The sequence below is a fragment of the Ananas comosus genome, linkage group 8 (assembly GCF_001540865.1).
Source record: "Ananas comosus cultivar F153 linkage group 8, ASM154086v1, whole genome shotgun sequence".
NCBI classification, from domain to species: Eukaryota; Viridiplantae; Streptophyta; class Magnoliopsida; order Poales; family Bromeliaceae; genus Ananas; species Ananas comosus.
In genome coordinates, this window is record NC_033628.1 from 59,798 (window position 1) to 82,272 (window position 22,475).

Sequence of the window (22,475 nt, forward strand, 5' to 3'; positions counted from 1 at the left end):
TTAATCAGTGTAGCTTTGTGCATAATGTTGTCCTCTTTATGCCGCCTCTTTTGATTGAGTTGAACGAAAGAGACAAACGGTACGTTTAAGGCCGCTATTGAACGTGGTCGGACCAAAAAAAAAAAAAAAAAAAAANGTTTCGGGATCCCTTGTGCAATTTTATAGTTCACTTTTCTAGATGTTACATTAGTTTTCTGCGCATGCAGGATGATATCGTTATTGCAATAAATGCTCCTCATGGAACTTCGATTGAAGTTTCTGATTGCTAATGAGTTTATTCTCCTATGAGCTAGGATATGTTCTGAGACAATCTTTTTTCTTCCTAGAGCTTCAGGGAGGAGGAGGAGAAAGAAGGAGGAATAAAAGGAAGAAAAAAATATATATATAAATTGAAGAAGAAAGAAGAAGAAAAATATAGTGTAAATTTTACTTAAATAGTGTAAATTTTATCTAAATAGTGCAACTTCACCTAAAGAGTATAATTTTTATCTCAAAGAATGCAGCGTTTATTTGAACTAATGTAATTTTTTTTAAAATAGTGCAATATTATTTTAACATTATAATTTAATCATATTTTTTTTATATAATTTTTGATCTTTCATGTAGGAAAAAGTATTTTTTTATTTTTATTTTTTTCTTTATATATATTTTTTTGTCACGATCTTTATCACAGCCACCGTCCTTATCAGAGTTTTCTTCCCCCTCTCGCCGGTGTGCTTTTCATCACCAGCGGATGTGGTACTCTACGGAGGCAATGGAGGAGGGTCAGAGAGAGAAAAAAAAAAAAAGAATTGCGGCACGGCATCGGCCGAGTCGAAAGTGAGGAGGGAGAAGAGTGCACGTGCGAGGGCCTGAGGGGCAGAGGCGAGACATGTTGTTTTCGCCTCTACCTCCGCCGGCATGCCGTTTCTGCCTCTGCCTCTGCCGCCTTCTTCGGAAAGAAAAAGAAAAAGAACAAGAGAAAAAAAAAAAGAAAAAAAAAATGGAGATCGAAAAATAATTACGATATTTTGATCAGTTTACTAAAAATTTTGGACCGAATTTGCCGAATCAAGAAAAGGGACACAATTTTGCAAAAGCTTAAAACTAACCGTTGATTGATGGAATGTGTGGTTAGGATAATGGTAGTCCCCACTTAAAATGAGAGTGGTTCTCTAGGGTTGAATGAGTAGTTGGTTCAATAGTATGATCTAACGGATGGAAATGATCAATGAAATAAATCTAAGAGCCGAAAACTTATGAGTATAAGGGAACCAATACTCATAAAAGTATAATAGCCGGACTCTATATATATAGTATTTTATTTTTATATAAAAATATTATTATATAATATTTTATATATAAATTTATAATTATTTATTAGTATTCCTAAATATATAACTCTTATATATTATATAATATATTTATTATAATTTTAAATATATTTAATCTATAAATAAAAAATATAATAATAATTTATAAACTTATCAATTGTCAACCATTTCAGACGCTCTCCGGTTTTGGGGGGAGCCAGTGGGGCCCAACTTTTTTTTTCCTTCCTCTCTCTCACACTTTATAAATATTTATTTATTTGTAATTTATATTTACAAATAAATAAATACACTAATTTGGAATCCAAATTTTTTTTTCCTTTATTTTGGGGACTTGTAGGGTGACATCAATTTTTTAAAAAATTAATTACACATTGGGCCCTAACCTTTTAGCTCTTTTTTATTTTGGTTCCTTTTTTTTTGAGAGAGAGATAGATAGCATGCTACCCGCTTCGTTTTTTTTATTTTTTTATTTTGATTCATAATTTCTAAACTTTACATATTTTTCACATTAGTTTACAAACAATTTTTTAAAATTTAATTTATATAATAATATAATATGTGATACTTGAATTTTTTTACAGTGTACAAAGTATTCATTTTGATTTCGAATGTTTTTTTATTAGTTTTATTTTTTGTGCTTCTGATAATTATATACTGATATTTTTACTAATTTAAAATTTAGAAATAAAATATTTTCTTAGTTGTATGTGTAACGATAAAAGTTAATGATGGCACAATAAAAACGTTGCCGCCAAAAATACTAAAGATAATGCTTTCACTCTACTTAATTTTTTTATTTTTTTTATTTCTACCCCGATGATAATAGAAAAATATTATTTATCTTTTTTAATATTGTAATAATTTTTTTATTAAACTGATTTATTCATTTTACTTATTAGATTTAAATATTTTTAGAAAGAAATATATTTTAATTTTTTCTTTAATTTATTCTTTACTTTTTAATTATTCAATATTGAGATAAATAATATTTAAAAATTTTAATATATAAAAGAAAAAATTGATGTTGATATAGTTATAATAATTTACTATTATATTGTCTTCCCGTCGCATTCCGCGGGATCCCTTAACTAGTATATATAATATAACAATTAATATATATTAATAATAATATATGTAATAATAAATATATTAAGTAGGTCTTTAATTTTATTTTTATTTTTCTTTTAACCAAACCATCGTCATAAAAAAATATATTTTTTTTTCTACAAACCAAACGTAAAAAAATTTTGCCACCAAAAATTTTTCCACCGAAAATTTTTTTTTCTACAGTTTTATATAGAACCAAACACACCCTAAGTTATCGTTTGGTTTGGGAATAAGCAAAAAGTGGCAATTTCAGGTATTGAGCATTTAGGCACCTTCAACTTCATTTTCAGTGCTTGAGTACTCTTTAACATTTAGTCATTTTATTCGAGTTTTTTTCCTGCATTTAGATCAAAATTTTGTTAAAATTCACAGCTCCATTATCTGTAAATCGTTAAATGTCGCATAATTAATTCATAGTTCACACTTTCATCGGATAAAAAACATTGAAAACAATATAAATTCAACAAAAAATCAAGACTTTTTTCAATTTAATCTTTTAAAAATTTATGCTTGACTAAATAATTATGTAAAAAATTTATTTGGCTAAATAACTCTATTTTTTTTCAAATCAGGATGGACTGAAAAAATAATTAGAAGACTGCCAATTATTTATAGCCTTTAATAAAATTTAAAAGACAGATAAATAATTCACTATCTTTATCTTATCTATTAAAGAAGATAAACGATCTGCTTTTTTTGACTCAAATAAGAATACGTCCAATGATTTGTAGTTTCTTTCGACCAATTATATAACAACAATCTAAAATATTCTAATAATATATTCATACAATTTTAATGATTTGTAGTTTCTTTCAACCAATTATATAACAACAATCTAAAATATTATAACAATATATTCATACAATTTTAATCCTCTAATAAAAGTCCGAACAATTCTAGTATATATAATGTTAAAACCTAACAGAGACCCTCACAAGTTATTAAAATAATAATAATAATAATAATAATTTAACATGATGAATTATTTATCGTTTTTTAAAAACGATGAAACGTTTTACCGCATTTCTCATATTGACAAAGAGAGAGTTAATTAGTCATAAAATTTTGGAAAGATTATTTGATAAATTAAAAACGTTATGAAGTAGTTGTTAAAAAAGTCCGAAAGGTCATGAACCCGAATCGGAATCCGATGGTAAAAAATCCTAATCCATATGTGATGATTATCCGGTAATATTCGGGTTCGGAGCAAGAATGGGTTGGATAAAACCCGCATTCAGCTTGTATAAAAGCCCTGCCTAACCCTAGTAACCGGCGATCGCTTGTTTACCTTCGCACTTGTGCCTACTAGCGTTCATTCACCAGCGGCAGACCTTCGCGTCCAAGGCATTCCGATCCGGCGAGAGATCGCAAAAGGTATTCGTTCTCTCGCATGCGAGATCTTCACACCGTTGTGTTGATTTGATTTTGTATTGATCTTTTAACTTTGCGTTTAGATTGTGGCGATCGAGATTGAGCTTTCCAGTTCTTGGATCTATTCGTTTTCATGTGGTTTCTCGATTCATTATGCGTTTTCTTTTTCGTCTGTGGCACGATTTTGGGGGTTTCACCGGCGATGGCGATGGGTTTCCTCGAATCTGATCTACTTGGTTTTTTCTCCGAATCAACTTAGGGATTTCTCTGACCGATTGGCTTCACTGTCCATCGGATATAGTGTTTTGTCATATTTGGAGTCGATCGTCTATGATGAATTGATGAAGGGTGGATCAGTCGATGGAAACTTCTGTTTCCCCCCTAGATCGTAACGAGTTCTGTACTCTTATATAAATTTATGGCATCTTTTCTTCTGGTTCTCCCGAGTGGCATTTGCACTCGATGGTCTGTGTATGATGTTTTCTTATGCAGGGCTTTTCTATTCTTCCTCTATGTCATGCGAGTGGTCTTTTTTTCAAAAAAAAATATTTTGGCTTGCTGATATGTTTTTATCTTTGACCTGATTTTGTTGCTTAATTTGGTTTAGCATAGGTCGTTTGTCGGTCCAATCTCTTTTTTTTTTTTTTTTTTTTTTTTTTTTTTTTTTTTTTTTTTGTCTACTAGACTACCAGCGAAGAAGTTATTTGTCTGTCTCAGGGGCAATATGGCGACCACCGTGAAGAACAGCTCCAGCCAGCTGAGCGACGAGACCTTGCGCCTTATCCACCAAAATTGGATGAGGAGGTATGATTTTGAGTATGAAGACGAGGAGGAGGAGGAGAAACGCTTCAAAATTTTCAAAGCGACATTTGAAGAGATTGAGAAATACAATACAGAGGAGGAGGCTCCCCTGCTCATACTAAGCCGCTATTCAGATCTCACCGATGCGGAGTTCTTCGCCTTGCGTTCAACTATACAGGGAGAGCTGCCGAAAGATATGCGGGATGATGTCTCTTTACGCCCTCATAGACAAGAGGACTGTGATGCCTGCGTCCTGCATAAGAGAGGTCGCAAGTCGTAGATGGGATCTCTAGAGAGAAATGGTACCTCTAGAGAAAAATGGGCAGTGTTATATTTCTAGTGTAGTGGGTAGTTTGCTATTGTCTGGAAAGTCTAATGCTGCTACTTAGGATCTTTTCTTTCTCCTTTTTAGGAAGGGTCTCTGTTGGGTCTCTTTCATTTCATTTCTTTGATAGTAAAGGAACTTCTATCCTTATGACCTTATGATTAGCGTCCTGTCATATTAATTTAGTTTCCGTGGACTAATCGTGTCATTGTTCTTGTGCTTAAGCACTGCCCAAACATATTATCTATTAGTGATGGAACTGGTTTTTGCAGTTTTCTATGATTATCTCTTATTCTATTATATCAACAATATGAATCTTCTAGTGATGCTGATGGAAGAGCAGCAGAATGACGTATCTTAATGATGATATATATTAATTAAGAGGTATGAAAGTGGATGGAGAGTTTTTTAGATAAGGGAAGTCCAACTCAGGTATGACACACAACGGTTGCGCACACAGTTTTTTATGATGAGATGTTCTCTGGAAACCCAAATATTTTATGGGCTAATTGTTCTTTGTGGAGTAATCGTTATGCTTATTTGTGCCTGTAGATTTTTTTTATGAGGTTCTGATGCAGTTTTTTTTTTTTTTTTTTGAGAATAATTCTGATGCAGTTTTTGATAGTAAGTTCTATACTTTGATAGTAAGATAGTATCTTACTATCAAAGTATCTATACTATATATCTATAGTAAGATAATTTTATTTATAAATATTTATTTTTTATTATATATATAGTATTTTATTTTTATATAGAAATATTATTATATAATATTTTATTTATAAAATTGTAATTATTTATTAATATTTTTAAATATATAACTCTTATATATTTATGTAATATATGTTATTATAATTTTAAATATATTTAATCTATAAATAATAATAATAAATATAGTATAATGATTATTATAAATTAATAATATATATAATAAAAAATATATTAAATAGTTTTTTATTTAGTTGTTTAGAAAATTTTATTTTTTTCTACAAATAAAAAACTAAACGACATAAAAAAAATTTCCACCAAAAAATTTTTATTTTTCTCTACAATTTTACGTGAAATAAAACACACCGTAAAATTAAATTTACAAAAAGCGACGAAGAAGAATACCATGTTTGCTCCCTACCACAAAAACATGCGAAAACCAAGTCTTTTTTTTATTATTTCACTCTCACAAGCCACAAACAAAATGAAAAGTAGGATTAGGAAAGAGAGATAAGGAAAAGCAAATCGGGTGAGTGTGTCGTGAGCCAACGATTTCCATTCTGTTGCTCTGCTGCACAGCTAGCTGGATTCGGCCATGGCGACGGTGCCTTCGTCTCTTTCCTGCACCCTCCGCACCTCCTTCCTCCTCTCCTCTCACCCTCCGGCTAAGCTCTCCTCCGTCCCCCTCCTCAAATCCCGACGCCCCACTCCGCCCTCTTCCTACCCCCGCGTAAGAGCCCTCGATCTCGACCAGAACACGGTACCTTCTCTCTCTCTCTCTCTCTCTCTCTCTCTCTCTGTAATTTCCAATGTATGTTTCCTATGTGGGATCGATGATTGTACCTGAGAAACGCCCCCTTAGTTTCCCTTGCCTTACCTTAAAATGACAGCTCGTGGCCATCTCCGTCGGAGTCGTCAGCGTTGCCGTGGGCATCGGGATTCCCGTGTTCTACGAGACCCAGATCGACAATGCTGTACCAATTCCCTTCCCCCTCTTCTCTCTCTCTATTAGGGGTTTCTCTCTATATTAGGGCTTTCTATGGGTTTTTTCTTTTTTTTTTTTTTTTTGTAGGGGCGGGCAAATTACATTCTTGTGTATGCGCAGGCTAAGCGGGAGAACACGCAGCCGTGCTTCCCGTGCAATGGCACCGGTGCGCGTAAGTTGCTCCACCCATCACTCCCCCCTCCTGTTGGTTTCTTCTTCATATGAACGGTTGTTCTCTTCCCTGCCTGTTGCTTATAATTAGTTTGCTGGATAGTTAGTACTACCGTAAAGGCGTGTAAACACAAATGCAGTGATAATGATTGTAACTTATTCTGAATTTTGGTGCAATTTGTTCCAAGTCGATGAAGTAATAGTTTATAAATGAAAAAAAACAAAAATGGAAGATTTGGGCCGCTCTGTCGCAGTTCGAAAAACAGAACATAACCTCCTGGGGAGTGGGGAGAATCAGCTGCAAAATGGGACACTTTTATATCACCAATCATCTCTTTATTGTAAACTTCAAGTTTGTCAGTTACGTTTTTCAACGCCTCATTAGCAATATTTTTGCGTATTTTGATACTTTTGAGATTCAAAGTCGGCTTTCGAAACTAGCGAAAGGTTCATAGTAAGAGCTCTGTTTGCTGAGCCGCGAGTAGAGACTCAAAATTGAATTGGAAATATATATTGCTTTTGTTTTTGCAGAGACGTGTAGATTGTGCACGGGCAAAGGCAGTGTAACTGTAGTGCTTGGCGGAGGTGAGACAGAGGTGTCGCAATGTATCAACTGCGAAGGTGCTGGCTCCTTGACTTGCACCACATGTCAAGGCACTGGAATCCAACCGCGCTATCTCGACCGCAGGTAATAACATTACATTATTTATAACATGTTTTTTTTTGTCTGAGTAATGATCGATGCTGTAAGAGCTATGCTGTAAGAGCTGTTAATTTTCCAATCATTTTAGAGTAAATTGTGTTGGGGGGTCCCCAACCTCTCAATTGGTACAGTGAGATCTCTAACCTTTTCATTCCTCACAATCGTAACCGTTTTGTTACATTTCTTTTCTTGTGTTAAATTAAATGAAAATGCCCAAATACTTGGACATTTCATAAGTCCAAAAATCGCTTCCGCAAGAGCGTGATGCGGCTATGCGGAGCGGTCGATATTTCTGTCCAATTTAAACCAAAAGGATGGGTAGGATTGCAACAAATGCAAGAATCAGGGACCTAACTGTATACATGTACCGAACTTCATAGTTGGGGGATCAACTGAAACTATTGCAGATGGCTGGTGAGACATTCCTTTTTGTTCTTACCTAAAATTGTAGATGGATTACAACTTAATGATATAGCTAAAATCTATCATTTATTAGCTCTAAAATTAGAATGTAATGGTAGCCTTATTCTTTGAATTCACTTAACAGGGAGTTCAAGGATGATGATTGAAGCCTTTCCCTCTTGACTGATGTCCTGAATAGAGAGACTGAATATGTTTTTCATGTGGGCCCATGGGATGTGAAGCAAACATGGAAAGGGGTCCTCTACTAAATAAGGAATATCATATTTTAGGATCGTCTTAAATCATTCATTTTTTGGCACGAATGTAAAGATACTGAGTTGGTGTTTCAGTAGATATTTATTTGTTTTGTATTGCTGCTTGAATTTTAATGACCTGTTCTGTGGTACAACCTTAAGACATACTAAATGAGTAAGCAATGTATTTGCATATTGCTGGGGTAAGTGATGTATGTGATCATTTAACAGTAAACTCATTTATGCTTTCTACACCATTTTACTAAGCATTTTAATTGGCTGGTTACAAATTTTCAAGTATATTATTTAATGTACGAGTATGTAATTATAGTTAGTATCTAGAGAGAACTACTAAGAAAGCGCCCTCGATGTGTAAGGTTATAGAAGCTTGGTCGGAAAGGAATAAGATATTTGACATTCACATCTTTTTAGAATAAGATAAATCTCAAGGCAAGTGAAATACACTATGCAACCTAATTATAGTTTTCAAGACCTTCCAATGAGTCAAATTCCTTGCAATCACCAAAAAAAACCTTACAAGTGCATTAGTTCACATGGCATAAACTGTACTGGCATTCCAGACAACTAATATGAGTGGTGCTTCTTGTGGAAGCACTACAATTATCCACCAAACAACAACTACTCTGCAAAAGCACCAAATTAAAGCATTTGAGGGGAAAAAAATATATATCTTATTTCAGCTTCTGTATGCAACAGAAATTCTATACTAATTTGTTTGCCACATGCTCGAACGAAAAAGGCCACAACTACAAGCGAAATAGCACCCATTACTAGCCTATGTGTCATATTGCTGTCAAGTACATAGCACAGTTAATCCAACCCCAGTTTATAAACCCAATACGTGTATTGGACTGTGATGAACGACACAGTAACTTAAAATAAGAAGCTGCACACAGAAGATGAAGACATATGGAAGGACAATAAATAGGAGCTTCTTCAAAAGTACTTATCAAGTAAAGACCTTCCGAGAAGCACCTACTTTTCCATTAAAATCTGCTCACTTATTGTCCACAGCAGTAGAAGCACAAGTGTCGCTTTACTTGGTAGTTCCAACATTTTGTTCATCGGTTTGAAACATTAGAAAGATCAGGCTTAACTATCAGAAACATCAAAGATCTACATAAGAATCACATTCAAGTATTCATAATCCACATGCTAATCAAGTACATGGAAGAAAAGTTTTCATCACAAACTCCCAAAACTCAGTTTGTACAGGTTCAGTAACAATTCTTGGTCTTGGCGTTCCTAGTACTAGAGCATCCTATACAGCAGCTATAAGTACAGAATACAGAAAACCAACTGGTGACTTAACACACTAATTAATTCTTTTTTATTAACTTTACTAATTCAGGAAAACCTCAATAATGCGAGAATGGTAGTTTGATAATTTTCAGCAGCAGGAGAATTCCGATTTAACTCCCAATATAATACTCACCACGAATGTAAGACCCCCAAAAAAAAGGAAGAGGAAAAGCAATATCAAGTAGGAAAACCTCACAAACCAAAACTCTCAATTCAGCAGCACATACAAGCTATGGCACACTACCAGTGTGAGCAGCTGCGTCTTTCTGAGTTTTACACCTGCAACAAAAGAAATAGCTTTACTTACCAAGAGATGAGCATATTCAAATGGCTATCCTTGCATGGTACGGTATATGCAATATAGACCAATTCAATTGTCCCTCTATTTCATATTAGTTAAAAATAAAAAATAAAAAAAATTCTGCCAGTTGGTACTAATCCTAGTATCTTTGATTGTTCAAATACTATCATATGTCAACTATTTTATTAAGAGACCAAATTAAACACATCATAAGCCCAGTCTGAAGATAATACTCATACCTATTGCAATATGTTCGCGATGCAAAATTGTGATTGTTGCAATTACTGCACATCCAGTCCCCATCACGCCATTGTTTCGCACTGATAAACAGAAAAATTATTTAGTAGGGATCACCATTCAATATTTTCAAAATGAGAAGAAAATCTTTTAAGGATAGAAAGGTTCTTTCTGAAAAGTGTCACAAGTGGCTATACATACAATACAGAAAATTGAAATCCTGGTGTTGCAAAATGGGATGTCCGACGAATTTACCACAAATTAATCAGGAAAAGTGGTTTGAAGATACATAGAATTCTTTTTTGTACATAAATGAAAAAGAATATGCAACATATGTATTGGATATATATATAAGATTAATAAATATTTAAGGGCTACAAAATGTATATATTATGGAAATGACAAATGACATTTTAGACATCAATTATTAACAGAATGCCATATACAAATTCTCATGATGCATTATTGCAACTGTGCAAGCCTATATACTTACAAGATAAAAGAGGATTGAAAGCATGCCATTCACATATGCAACTAAGAATCCACAAGAATGCATATAGGCATTTATACTTGTGTTTTTATGTCTATCACTCTATTGCATGCAGCAGATACCATAACAGCATAAGCACACGGATAGACATAATTATATTAGAAGAATATCATAAATACAAAAAGATTGGCATACCCTTTTCCTATGAGTGCAGGCAATGTTGCAACTTGTCGAGACTGTTGGTTTACTTGTATAGATGGCACTGTTGCTGAGTTTTCATTAGCCTTGGGATAAATCCCCGGTGTCTGATCACTGTTGGATCCGGCTGAATTCTTGAAATCCTAAAAATGAAAACAGCATTGTAAGAGTTTTCCAAACTGCAGAATAAATGAATAATATAAATAGAAAAAATAGCAAGTCGAATTATACCGAAAACTGGCGATTTGCATGCCCTGCATTTAGCCTTTTATTATCCCAATCATTGATGAACTCTTCAGGCGCCAATCTTTTCGTACCCAATGCTGAAAAAGAAAAAAGGAATAGGTTAGTAAGCTTCAAAATAAATCATTATGCAGGATGGTGGCAAGAACTTGTAGTAATATGTGAATAAATAAGCTAACTAACAATAAGGGCTTGTTTGGTTCAAGGGTGGAATTGAAATGGATAATGGAATGGGAATGAATTGGAATGGTAATTGGAATGGCCCACTCCCCCAAGACGTTTAGTTTATTTGTGGATTGGGAATTGGAATGAGTTATTCACATTTCATTGTTTGGTTCGTATAAACTAAAAAAATTATAGAATACTATAATACTAATTTTACTCTCAAATATAAATTTATATTTTTTAAAATTTATGAAAAATATAATACTATTCTCTAATAAGTTTTCCAAAAAAAATATCAAATTTATTTTTAAAATTTTTTATTGATGTGGGTTAGGAATAGTGTTTTGAGAAAGGCTTTTTTTTCTTGATGAGAAAGGGGTGAAGAGAAGGAGGGTGAGATGGTCACATAGGCTTCGAGAAGTTAGTGGGCTTCCGGAATGAAATCTCAATCCGGGCTAGAAGACCGGAATCAAGTTGAAGGCTAATGGGCCATTCTCATTCCAGTCCGGAATAGGAATCCCAAACCGATTCATGCGAACCAAACAAAATTAACCGGATTTGATCAAACCGATTCCCATTCCATACCCAAAATGGATGAACCAAACAAGCCCTAAGAATTAACTAGCAATATGTTCGTGAATATATATATATATATCATCCTCTAGTTACATGTAAAAGAAACACTCCAACTGTTCTTCATCAAAGAAAGCAAGGCTACACCAATCACCAATGCATCAGAAATACCGCATATTTCTATTCATTCCATAAATTACTAGGATCTGCCAGCACTAATTTATAGAAATCATCTAAGAATACTATAAAATAAAGTCCACTAGGATAAGCAGTGAGTCAATAACATATCACTAGAAAAGAAAAGGTTATGATGACAACAGAATATTAGAAATCTGCTCAAGCACATGTGTACTGCCTTTTGAAGTGACTTTGGAGCATATGAAAGATGATAAAAATCACCCCATATGTTCAATGAAAATAAAATAACATAGCATAAATGTTCAATAGATTACAATATATGTTCAATTGATTATGATATATGATGAAACAAAATGCTTTCCACGGAGCAGGCCAGTATATAAGACTCACACAACTGCTACAACAAAAGAAGTGTCATCTGTGAGCATTCACAGCACCTAGAGAGGTTGCTCCTATGGTCTTAAAAGCTTTGTATAGTTTATTACAAGGTCTTCAATTTCGCCTCGACCATCAAAGCAATCAGCAATCCGTTGTCGGATTAGTTTACAAGTCACAATCTTAAAACAGCTAGCTAGATCAAGATCTTTTCATGAATCTCACCCAAAAGACCCAAAAACAATTTCAAGCGTGCAGTAAGAACAAAGCATTCAAGTGAGATCAGCTGCACAGGAATCAGGCAGAAGCAAAATGGGAACAAAATCAGCAGTTCCAAATAAGAACCTCAAAGCAGAAAATTACACAGCGAACCAGAAGTGGAAGAAGTTAGATGACATATATTACTTGGAAAAATATCTGAAGCCATTGTATTCATTGTCGTAGAGGGTGCAGCAGATGGTATAGGCGCATTGCATTCTTTACACTGCCCAAAGAGAATATGAATCAGGATATATGACCAACATTATTTGAAGATAAGAAGATTAATGTTTGTTAACTAAAAGGAAAATGATAATGTAGTTTAGGCTTCTTAACATCTTACCCTAGCTAACTCCTACATATCCAAGTGTTAAGCTCTCAAAGGTAGAGCCCTCCAGACAGAAGTACAAGGTGTAGGCACATGCATGCATGCTATGTGAACCGATTTTCAGATACTAAGACTCTTATTCGAATACAGACCAGATATACACAATAACGGTAGCTTTCCTTGTTCATTAATTAGAAATAACCCAAGTAAATGCTAAGAATAAAGAAAGTACATCACACTTACTATGTAGGAACTTATTCCACATTAGTCCTTGAATTCATTAAGTGAGAAATACTCATTCTGTAAAGTTCACCATGGTTCACTATAGTAATTAATGCTTCAGTCTACTTGGCCTTATTTTCTTCTAATAATTAGCTGAGATGCCAACATATAGGACTGATTAGACAATTTTAAGTTTTTTGTAAAGTTCTAACTTGTAAATATCAAACCGGTAAGGTCCTATATATTAAAATTAGATTAGCCTCTTTAGTCCAATCACACAACAAAATTGACAGTGTTTTCTGGAATGGAGTAAATATTATAACACTCCATATACTGCAAACCAAAAAAGTTGATTGTAATCTTATTATGTCCATAATTCTCTATCTTCTTCTTTTTGTATTACTAAAATGCGAAAAAATAAAAAAAAAAAAAAAGATAAATAAATGAAGAGAAACCACCTCAGTGCGCGATGAATAGTTATGGAAACCGCATTTGCATATCCAATCACCGTCACGCCAGCCGTTCAGAACCGTAGGAAGTTGATTTCTGTTACCAGAAGAGGAAAACCCCGCACTACTGCTACTTCCACTGAATGTCCAATCAGGAGTAGATTGAAGCCCATATCTACTAAACCCGCCATACAACCAATTAGGGTTTTGTTGTAGAAGTGACTGCTGTAGAGCCAAGTAATTCATCTTCAACCCTGCTAATTCCTGTGCTGATCTGGCAAAATAATGTGCATAATTTGCTGGCAGAGATAATCCATGCATTGCAATTGCTGGGAGAGCCGACTCCTCCTTTGGCTGGCCACACTTTTTGCACTCCTTTCTGGACGCATAATTGTTGTTACTGCAACCTATACATCCCAACCAAATATGCAACCACCGAAGTAATACGCAACACCAACCAGTTATTCCAAAACATAACACACACACGCACACACACACGCACCCAAGTGCGCATGCGCACACACTCAATTCAACTTGTTCAAATATTGTAAAGCAGAACAGACACTCTATTCAACTTGTTCAAATAGTGTAATGCAGCTTCTAAGCCTGCATATCTATTAGGTTTATTGCATATATAAAACAGCTAATATGCAAAACTGTGCAAATACCCAGCGAAGTTGGTATTTGCATGCAAAACTGTGCAAATACGCAGCGAAGTTGTTAAAACTTTGCTTATTTCGCACATACACATGCCAGGGGTATATACGCACATAAGGTTTTTGCCCATAAACCCTGGCAGGGTTATTAGTGACGATAAATAAATTAAATGAACAAAATGTCAGGGGCACCAATGATAATTAATGCAAGCAACTGTGGAAGCCAAACTGTTCAAAAAAAGGTATCATAAACTAGAAAGTACAAATGATATAGAGCAATGGAAAATGTGAATACTGCCTATATGTACATAGGCTATCGTATAAGGCACTACCGCTATAAACTATAATATGAATATTTGTTGAAGGTGCAGAAAGAACAAGCTATCTTGGTCAACTAGCATGTTAAAATTATCAATGTATATTGGCTCAGATTATCCTTTTTAATGCAGTTACCTTCCTCCTATATTACTTTCGAAACTGGAAAATTTATTTTACGCAGTTATATTCTAGCATAAAGAACTACAAAATTTGATATGAAACTAGTTTTCTGAAACACTTTGCTTAACCAATCCTATTGCAGCTTTTTGCTTTGATTCTTTATTAGTGTACAAAATTGTGTTTAAATTGAAGATACTATAATTTAATATATCAAAAGCAGTTCCTGTGATTACCACGCAGTTGAGTGAAACTATTAAAACTATTCCCGGGTCATATCCTATGAGATTGAGCTATTAGAAAAGACAAACGAAATAAAGTAGAATATACATAAGCCATTTTGAAATGCACCTTCAACTTTATCTTCTGAGCTTGACAAACCCTTAACATTTAGTCATTTTATTCGATTCATTTTCCTACATTAGATCAAAATTTTGTTAAAATTCACAGCTCCATTATCTGTAAGTCATTAATTGTTTGCACAATTCATAGTTCACCCTTTCATGCATAAAAAACATTCAAAACAATTAAATTCAAAAAAAATCATTGTTAAAATAAACAAATCCTCAATATAATTGATAGATGTAATTTAAACAAAAATAATCAAAAGAAAAATAAGTCGAGGGCCTAGTTCCAAATTTGAGGGTGTCCCATACATTTCCTTCAGATTTTCGTTATGGAACAGTGAAAAGCAAGCGTGGTTTCGAATCTTTCGATCAGAAACAAAACTTCTAGGGCATCAAGCACGTCAAAACCAACATCGACACGAATTCTTCACAATCGAAGGTAAACAAAGCGTCAATACGATCGAGATCACAAAATCTCACCATTCTTTCAAAACCTAAACCCTCCGACGAAACATCTAGGGCACAAAACACGTCAAAACCAACATCGATACGCATTTTCCACGATCAAAAGCAACGATTAGAGTTTCGAAGAGAATACTGGGGTTAGGGTTAGGGTTTTGAGATTACCGGCGCAGATCCAGTCGCCGATGCGGGGTAGCCACTTGGAGTCGCGGGGGGTGTGGGCGTCGACGAGAAGGCGCGGCTGCTTGCAGCGGTTGCAGAGGGAGCGGAAGGCGTAGTTGCGGTTGCCGCACCCCCCACAGTCCCAGTCCCCCTCCCGCCCCAACCCTCCCTCCCCCGCCATCTCCACCTCCTCTGCACCCCTTCCCCCGCGGCCGAAGCGGACGATGCCGCTTCTGCTTCCGCTTCTGCGAGAAGCGGCTTTTGTGCTTCTCGATCAAACCCTAGGCTCTGAGAGAGAGAGAGAGAGAGAGAGAGAGAGAGAGAGAGAGAGAGGGAAGAGGGGGAGGAGAGGAGCCGTGGAGGGGCAAGGGGGAGAGAGAGAGAGAGAGAGAGAGAGAGAGGAACCCTTACATGCATATAAAGCAACCGCAGGTGGAGGGGAGGGAACTATTCGGGAAGTATATTCTCGCTCGGGCTTTGTCGGATACGGTTGTGGGAGAAGAGAGAGAGAGAGAGAGAGAGGTGTGATTACTCGCGGAGGGAGTTTAAAGAGACAACTACAGCTAAATGGTTCCACCCAGCCTATAAATAAATAAGTAAATTTTCCCAAAAATCAAACTAATAAATATTTTTATTAATTTTATTTAAAATAATATGAAAAAAAATAAATTTAGTGATAATCACGTCAAGTGGAATCTAATTGTACAAATATCAAGTTTTGTTGTATTGGTTTTACATTGTCTTTCTTTTATCACTCTTATACATAACTGAGTGATTGTTACTTTATAAAAAAGAAAAGTTGAATAACTAATTTGGCTAAAACTGATAAAGTTGAAAATAGTTGTAATCAACAAAAATTCCATACTTCATAAAACATTCACCAGCAATTCAATAACAAAAGCATTAACATAAAACACTGAAAATACCCAAAAAAAGGGAAAAAAATGTCTGGTATTATTTACAATTTTATTATTTTTAAGATAACAAAAGTAAAAACATGGCAAGTAACTCATTTGACAAGTACTCAAACTATGTTTAATAATAATCTTCATAGTTTTCTTATATTTTGCTACCCAACTGAGGCCCAGTGGGCTCCGAACGATTGCAAATTATGGCCCAAAATCTCAAATCAAGGCCCAAAGCCTACTCACCGGGCCGGGCTCGATATAACAGGAGTAGACACATTTAATCAACAACAAATTAAGCTGTGATTTCACACAAATAATAATAATAGTAGATAGTAGATAAAGTTGATTTGAAAAAATAAAGTAAAATAAAACTCAATCAGAAATATAACAGCATCTAATCTGAACTTTAATTATGCTATGCTAATCTTACATGCAAAATTACAGGAATGTAACTGAAATTAAATGGAGAGAAACTTTTACTATAATTATCAAAAATTATAGTAAAAGTTTCCACCCAATTAATAAGTGATAGTGGATCAGAAAGTTGGCGTGAGTGAGATGCAATTAAACAATATCTTAAAAGAAAAGAATTAAGATTTTTTTTTCTTGAAAAAAACTTGTAGAATATTAAACTAATTATATGTCATATAGAAAAGGTCGTGCATGCGTGTGCCTCTATCCATAATGCAAACATTTTACTATAATGAATACTTATTGTAATTATAATTAATTCTCTCAGCCAACGATCTCTCTGAAACTTAAAGTTGAAGGGATCGATAAATGTATGATCGATATGAATAAGTAAATTATTATTGAAAGCGACGAGATATATTAAAGTTAGATTCAAATTGTCAATAGCAAAGATACAAAATATGCCTTAGCTAATTAAGAGACTTAACTAAAGAAAAAAAGAAAAAAAATATTAAACCACAGTATGGCCCACTCACTGCATTTGTTGTAGCAGGTTCATCACCAACTAATTAGTTAGCTCACTATCACCTCACCCAATAAAAAAAAATAGAAACCAAATGCAAAAAAACTAATAGTAAATAATAAATAAATGAATAGTGGGATTTTGGCATGCAAAAAAAAAAAAAAAAAATACGATGTTGAGATTCTAATATAAAATTTTAGATTAGAGACATATAATTTATCAAACTATATTAATAGAAAAATTATTATTAAGGAACTCTTCAATAAAATTGAGCTTAATTTTTTTTTTTTTTTTCTGAACGTTGTTGCCACGTCAGGATACAGCAAAGGGGAAGGGCGGAGACAAATATCCGATATCCGTACAATGATTCGTTCCAGGGGGCCGGGTGGTACTCCGTGTAACCGTCACATATCACATCTATTCGCCACGTATGATAATTTCGCATGGACCCGGTCCACCACGTCAGCCAAGATCTGTTAAATTTTTTTTAATAAAAAAAAGGGTTCTTCGTAGAAACTTGTTATTGGAACGGATTATTATCATAGTTAGTTAAAGATATGTACCGTGATTTGTCATCTGTTCCATTTTGCTTTCAAAAAAGTACAACTTTTTTTTTAAAAAAATTATATGCGTTANATATATATATATATATATATATATATATATATATATATATATATATATATATAGTAAAAGCTAGTTTAAATAAATATACAAGGAACTAAAAATAAGCAAAAGCAATATAAAAAAAAAGAGTTAATTGCATATAGATTTCTGTAAATGCAGAAATTATAAATATAGTCGTACAAAGTTTAATTTTTATATGTTATTCCTATAAAAGTGCTGATATTTTCGAATATTTCAATGCCTTTAGAATATGTTGAAAAAATTTACTTAATCATAGATTAGTACTTTAATCATGTTTAGTTAATAAGATAAAAAATATATTTGTAATGGAAAAAAAGTCATTTTATCAGAGGAATATATTTGAAAATGTTAGAACTTTTGTAGAAATATATAATTTAATTTATTATATTTATAGGAATATATTTATAATTTATTATATTCGTAGAAATCTATATAAAATTAACCTAAAAAAATCTAAATAGTAATTTATAATAAAAGCCATTTTTTTTTTTGTGAAATAAATTTTTTTATTAATTAAACTTTTATTATTATTCCCGAGTGCGACGTGCCGTGAAAAATATTTAATTCAAATAAAAAACAGGTGGGAGAAAGAAAAATAAAAATAAAAATTAAAGAATAATAATAATTCTAATTCAAATGAAGAGGCTGTTTCAGTGGTTAGAGGAGAGAGAAAGAGAAGAGAGAGAGAGAGAGGGTGGGGGCGAGGCTCCGCTCATCTCTCACCTCACCCCATTCCCAATTCTCTCTCTCTCCTCTTTCTCTCTCCTCTCTCCTCTCTCCTCTCTCTCTCTAGAGGGACCCCTTCGTCTCCTCTCTCTCTCTCTTCTTCTTCTTCTACTTTCTCGCTCTTAGTATATATCTATCTATATGTATAGCAACTAACGAACTCAAAGGGGGGGTGGGGGGGAGATGACCTAGATTTTCGAAGGTTTCAAGTTTCCGTTATCTCTCCTCCTCTCTCTCTCTGCTCAAAATCGATCATCAAAATCTATCATTAAAAGAAGAATTTTCGGTAATTTTCTCGACCTTTTATGTGTTTTTTTGTTTGGATTTTTTGTTTTTAGGTGATAATTGTTTGTATTGGACGGGGAAGTGTGGTTCGTGTGCAATGTGGCGATCTCTGGGGCTAATTCTTGTATAAGATGCTGAGTTTCTGAAAATATTAATTTTCTTGTGCTTTCCCTAATTTTCCGGCTGATGTTGACCTTATTAGCATTTATTTCATTTTTTTACTTTGGTAAAAATTTGTTTTTTTTGTTTGGGTGGGGGGCGCTGCAAATATTTGTTGATCAGGTAATTTGTGCAATATCTCCGAAGCATTTGTTTTAAATTTGGTAAAAGAGAATAGATGAAAATGTGTAGGGATTTTTGAACCCATAAATGTTGATTGGTACCATTCAATCCTTAACATTCGATTCTTATGACTTAAGTTACTCTAAAATCAATTAAATTGGCGATTTTGTTAAATTTAACCATTGTAAACGATTTTTGGTTGGTGGAATTGCAATTTGTTAACTTTTATTTGCAGTAAAATCTCTCCCCTGATCGAGATATCCTCTGTTTCTCCAATCAAAAAAAAAAATGGAGGGTCTCTTTCAATATGGCCTATAATTAAGGTGGTCTCCATAAATTTGATCCCCAACAAAAAAAAAAAAAAAATCATTTTACTTCATAAAGTTTATTTAGAAAATTCTTATTACCCGTTCCTTCTACTTGCACAAAAAACAATATATTTTTCCAATATATGAGGCTTACATTTCTTTTGGTCATTAGGTTTATTTATTGTATTACGGCTGAATGAGTAATTCAATTTGTTATCTGCTGTAGATTGGTTGAGATGATGGGGAGTTTCCTTTCAAGGGCCCTTCTGTAAGCAAATTCTAAGATGAACTAATTCTCTTTTTATTGCTATTTATTTAGTTTTATAGACACAAGTAATGAATTAGGGCTTCTTCGATTACTCTTCACACATAAGAGAGCCTAAATAAGATTTAAACAAGCTTTCTAATTTCCAGGTTGGCCTTTGGTTACGCTTATCCGGCCTACCAATGCTACAAAACAGTCGAGTTGAACAAGCCCGAGATTCAACAGCTCATTTTTTGGTGTCAGTATTGGTATGCTCTTACAGTTCCCTGGAAATCATTTTAAACCTTTCTTACTTGACGCTTAGATTCCAAATGATATTTCTTTTGGTTCTGTCCATTCTTTAGGATTTTAGTTGCTTTATTGACCGTTTTGGAGCGATTCACCGATGCTTTTGTCTCATGGTATGTCTGATTAGTGGCCCAAAGATGGTTCTCTTTCTTTTCTCTCATCCTGCATTTTTTTCTTTTTCCAATTTGTTCACAGCTTTGTATATTTATTTACCTGCCTGCAGGTTACCAATGTATAATGAAGCAAAGCTGGCATTTTTTATATACTTATGGTATCCTAAAACAATGGTACTTTATTTCTCTTTGGTTTTATACAGAGTATCTTTTTTTTTAAAGTCAAGATTTGGTTTTTATGATTGATTATGTTTGCAACAGGGAACAACGTACATCTATGAAACCTTCTTCAGGCCATATATTTCGCGGCATGAGAATGATATTGATCGCAACTTGCTTGAGCTAAGAGCTAGAGCATGTGATGTGGTTGTGCTCTATTGGCAAAAGGCTACTAGCTATGGCCAAACTACCTTTTTCGATGTGTTACAGTATGTTGCTTTACAGTCTTCTTCGCTGACCTCAAGATCGGGATCCGCTCAGGTACTAATTGAGCATCAATACTTCTTCTCTTTGCACTTTTCGCCTTTTGTGTATATGTTACTTGTTCATCATGTTAAAGCCTCTTCCTCTTCTTCTTTACTGCTGCTGCTTGTTGTTAGTTCTGAATGCTATCTTTGCGCATGCCACTAGTGACTTATAGAGGGGCAGTTTTATTTTAGTTGTATTATTTAACCTTACATCTTGGTTGAGTCCAAATTATATCCTCCTTGGATAGTCTTTGAACATCTTTAGAAGCGGTATTAATAAAATTACTGTCCGTGCGAGCATTAAAGGACACAAAATGATATTATTTCTTCGTCCTGAATTTTAAGGCTCATTTTTTGGTTCTGATTTCACATGAATACTAGGCTTTTGGTTGTTTCGCTATATTTGTTATTTTTTGGTTCTATTTCTTGAAGCCTATCAAGTTACTAGCACTAGGTGGGCTAGTCAGGTATTATAGTGACTACCAAGTAGACACAGCAGCACGTCTGTCTTTCCTTCAGATGAATACTTTCTGGAAATCCACTATTATTTTCATAGATATATTGTTTCATGATCACAGAGCTTGAGGAATGTAAAAATGTTATTTTGGTAGCAAGATGGTATGAGCTCAATACTATGCTAGGTTTATTTCAAAAATAAATAACCATAAATCCTATTTAAGTGATGTTTACTATATAATCTAGTTACAGTTAATATTTTTTAAAAGATACTCGGAACTTGATGAAACAACTCATTTTCACACCCTTGGCAATGTCAGCAAAAGGAACAGCAGTACCGGAGAGCAGTATCATTGCCATCCAGTCAGCCCCCAGCACCGGCTTCCCAGCCGGCGGAAGAGCCCACAACAACCACCGCTTCCAACCCTAGGCTGATCCGGCGGCTGGAGCCCTTTAAAGCAAAACCAATTACACATCCCGCTCAGCCACAAGAACCTGCAGCAGCTGCTGACCCACCAGCCGATCCTGCTGCTGAACCTCCCACTTCAAAAAGCGTTTCCGATCTCCCCAGCATCGAAGCCACCACTACTAGCCAACCCATAGATGAAGCTGAAGCAGACGAGGAAATGCCAGTCGACGAGGAGGCCGAAGCCGAGGGCAAAGAAGATGGCAAAAGTCCGGAGACGCCGATAGAGGAGACCATCCGCACGACTCGTTATAGGTTGAGAAAGCGAGTTGCCACCACCGCCATTCCTTCGGCCGGTAATTAGCTTCTGTGTTCTTTCGTTTGCAGGGCCTCTGCTGTTTTCATTCTCCGGAGCTTGTTTGACTACGAGTGAATTTGTGTTATTCATCAGTGCCGATGATGCCAGGGAGAAATGCAAAGGATTTTATGAGAGCTTCTTTCCTTTTTAATTGAGTATATATACATCAAATAAGGTTTGATGAATGGTAATAAGGAATTCTTTGTAAAATTGTTTAAATATAATTTTTCCTTGGCATTAGCACTTGCGTTGCTTGGAGAAAAGAAATGTTGGTTGCTTGGTTTGTTTAGACTCCGGAGTTGAATTTTTCCCTCATTCGTAACGCATGTAAATAAATAGAAGGATGTTATGTTCATATTTTAGGAAAATAAGTATGTTTCTTTATTGATAATATTGGTAGGCGATTGGTGCATATTCTCCGACTTTAATTCTCACGTAATCCTTTTAACTTTTGAGGTTCTAAGTGATTTTTTTTTTTCTCCCAATGAGAGAAAGAAGTGAAACGGGGACCAGGCTAAGCAGTGATTGT

General features: G+C 34.5%; 4 protein-coding genes across 8 annotated transcripts in view; 3 read left to right on the forward strand and 1 right to left on the reverse strand.

Moving 5' to 3' along the window:
* LOC109714502 (senescence-specific cysteine protease SAG39-like) overlaps window positions 1-5,202 on the forward strand; it is a 37,383-nt gene extending 32,181 nt beyond the window's left edge. The window contains exons 1-2 of one of the 4 annotated variants that reach the window (XM_020239170.1): window positions 3,671-3,794; window positions 4,509-5,202. In XM_020239170.1, the coding sequence (XP_020094759.1) occupies window positions 4,516-4,872 (357 nt within the window). In that variant the 5' untranslated portion in view covers window positions 3,671-3,794; window positions 4,509-4,515 and the 3' untranslated portion in view covers window positions 4,873-5,202. Of the gene's footprint in view, window positions 1-3,670; window positions 3,795-4,475 lie in introns of those variants that run through there. The other 3 variants (XM_020239173.1, XM_020239174.1, XM_020239172.1) reach the window with 3 other exon arrangements.
* Window positions 6,083-8,335, forward strand: LOC109714501 (protein disulfide-isomerase LQY1, chloroplastic). 2 transcript variants are annotated; one of them, XM_020239168.1, is made up of 5 exons: window positions 6,083-6,385; window positions 6,516-6,599; window positions 6,698-6,782; window positions 7,313-7,469; window positions 8,032-8,335. In XM_020239168.1, exons 1-5 carry the CDS (start codon window positions 6,221-6,223, stop codon window positions 8,051-8,053), a joined length of 513 nt encoding a protein of 170 aa, XP_020094757.1. In that variant the 5' UTR covers window positions 6,083-6,220; the 3' UTR covers window positions 8,054-8,335. The 2 variants fall into 2 exon arrangements, with proteins under 2 accessions (XP_020094757.1, XP_020094758.1); XM_020239169.1 differs by having other exon boundaries at window positions 6,085-6,385; window positions 6,731-6,782.
* LOC109714208 lies at window positions 9,277-15,985 on the reverse strand. Its single transcript, XM_020238715.1, has 7 exons — window positions 15,506-15,985; window positions 13,450-13,847; window positions 12,589-12,667; window positions 10,921-11,012; window positions 10,687-10,832; window positions 10,004-10,084; window positions 9,277-9,742 (listed from the first exon to the last, which is right to left on the reverse strand). The coding sequence occupies exons 1-7, from the start codon at window positions 15,681-15,683 to the stop codon at window positions 9,694-9,696; spliced, it is 1,023 nt and encodes a 340-aa protein (XP_020094304.1). The 5' UTR covers window positions 15,684-15,985; the 3' UTR covers window positions 9,277-9,693.
* On the forward strand, window positions 18,661-22,235 carry LOC109713588 (putative HVA22-like protein g). Its single transcript, XM_020237710.1, has 7 exons — window positions 18,661-19,004; window positions 19,820-19,861; window positions 20,008-20,106; window positions 20,203-20,259; window positions 20,370-20,433; window positions 20,521-20,739; window positions 21,503-22,235. The coding sequence occupies exons 2-7, from the start codon at window positions 19,830-19,832 to the stop codon at window positions 21,950-21,952; spliced, it is 921 nt and encodes a 306-aa protein (XP_020093299.1). The 5' UTR covers window positions 18,661-19,004; window positions 19,820-19,829; the 3' UTR covers window positions 21,953-22,235.

Bases quoted from the DNA above. Each gene is read 5' to 3' on its own strand.
- LOC109714501 (XM_020239168.1), top strand. From the start codon at position 6,221: ATGGCGACGGTGCCTTCGTCTCTTTCCTGCACCCTCCGCACCTCCTTC. The intron at 6,600-6,697 runs GTACCAATTCCC...TTTTTTTTGTAG, and splicing joins AGACCCAGATCGACAATGCT to GGGCGGGCAAATTACATTCT. The intron at 7,470-8,031 runs GTAATAACATTA...TTCACTTAACAG, and splicing joins CCGCGCTATCTCGACCGCAG to GGAGTTCAAGGATGATGATT.
- LOC109714208 (XM_020238715.1), bottom strand. From the start codon at position 15,683: ATGGCGGGGGAGGGAGGGTTGGGGCGGGAGGGGGACTGGGACTGTGGG. The intron at 12,668-13,449 runs GTGGTTTCTCTT...CTCTTTGGGCAG, and splicing joins ACTATTCATCGCGCACTGAG to TGTAAAGAATGCAATGCGCC. The intron at 10,085-10,686 runs GTATGCCAATCT...TCTGTTTATCAG, and splicing joins CCTGCACTCATAGGAAAAGG to TGCGAAACAATGGCGTGATG.
- LOC109713588 (XM_020237710.1), top strand. From the start codon at position 19,830: ATGATGGGGAGTTTCCTTTCAAGGGCCCTTCT. The intron at 20,260-20,369 runs GTATGTCTGATT...ACCTGCCTGCAG, and splicing joins ACCGATGCTTTTGTCTCATG to GTTACCAATGTATAATGAAG. The intron at 20,740-21,502 runs GTACTAATTGAG...TGGCAATGTCAG, and splicing joins CAAGATCGGGATCCGCTCAG to CAAAAGGAACAGCAGTACCG.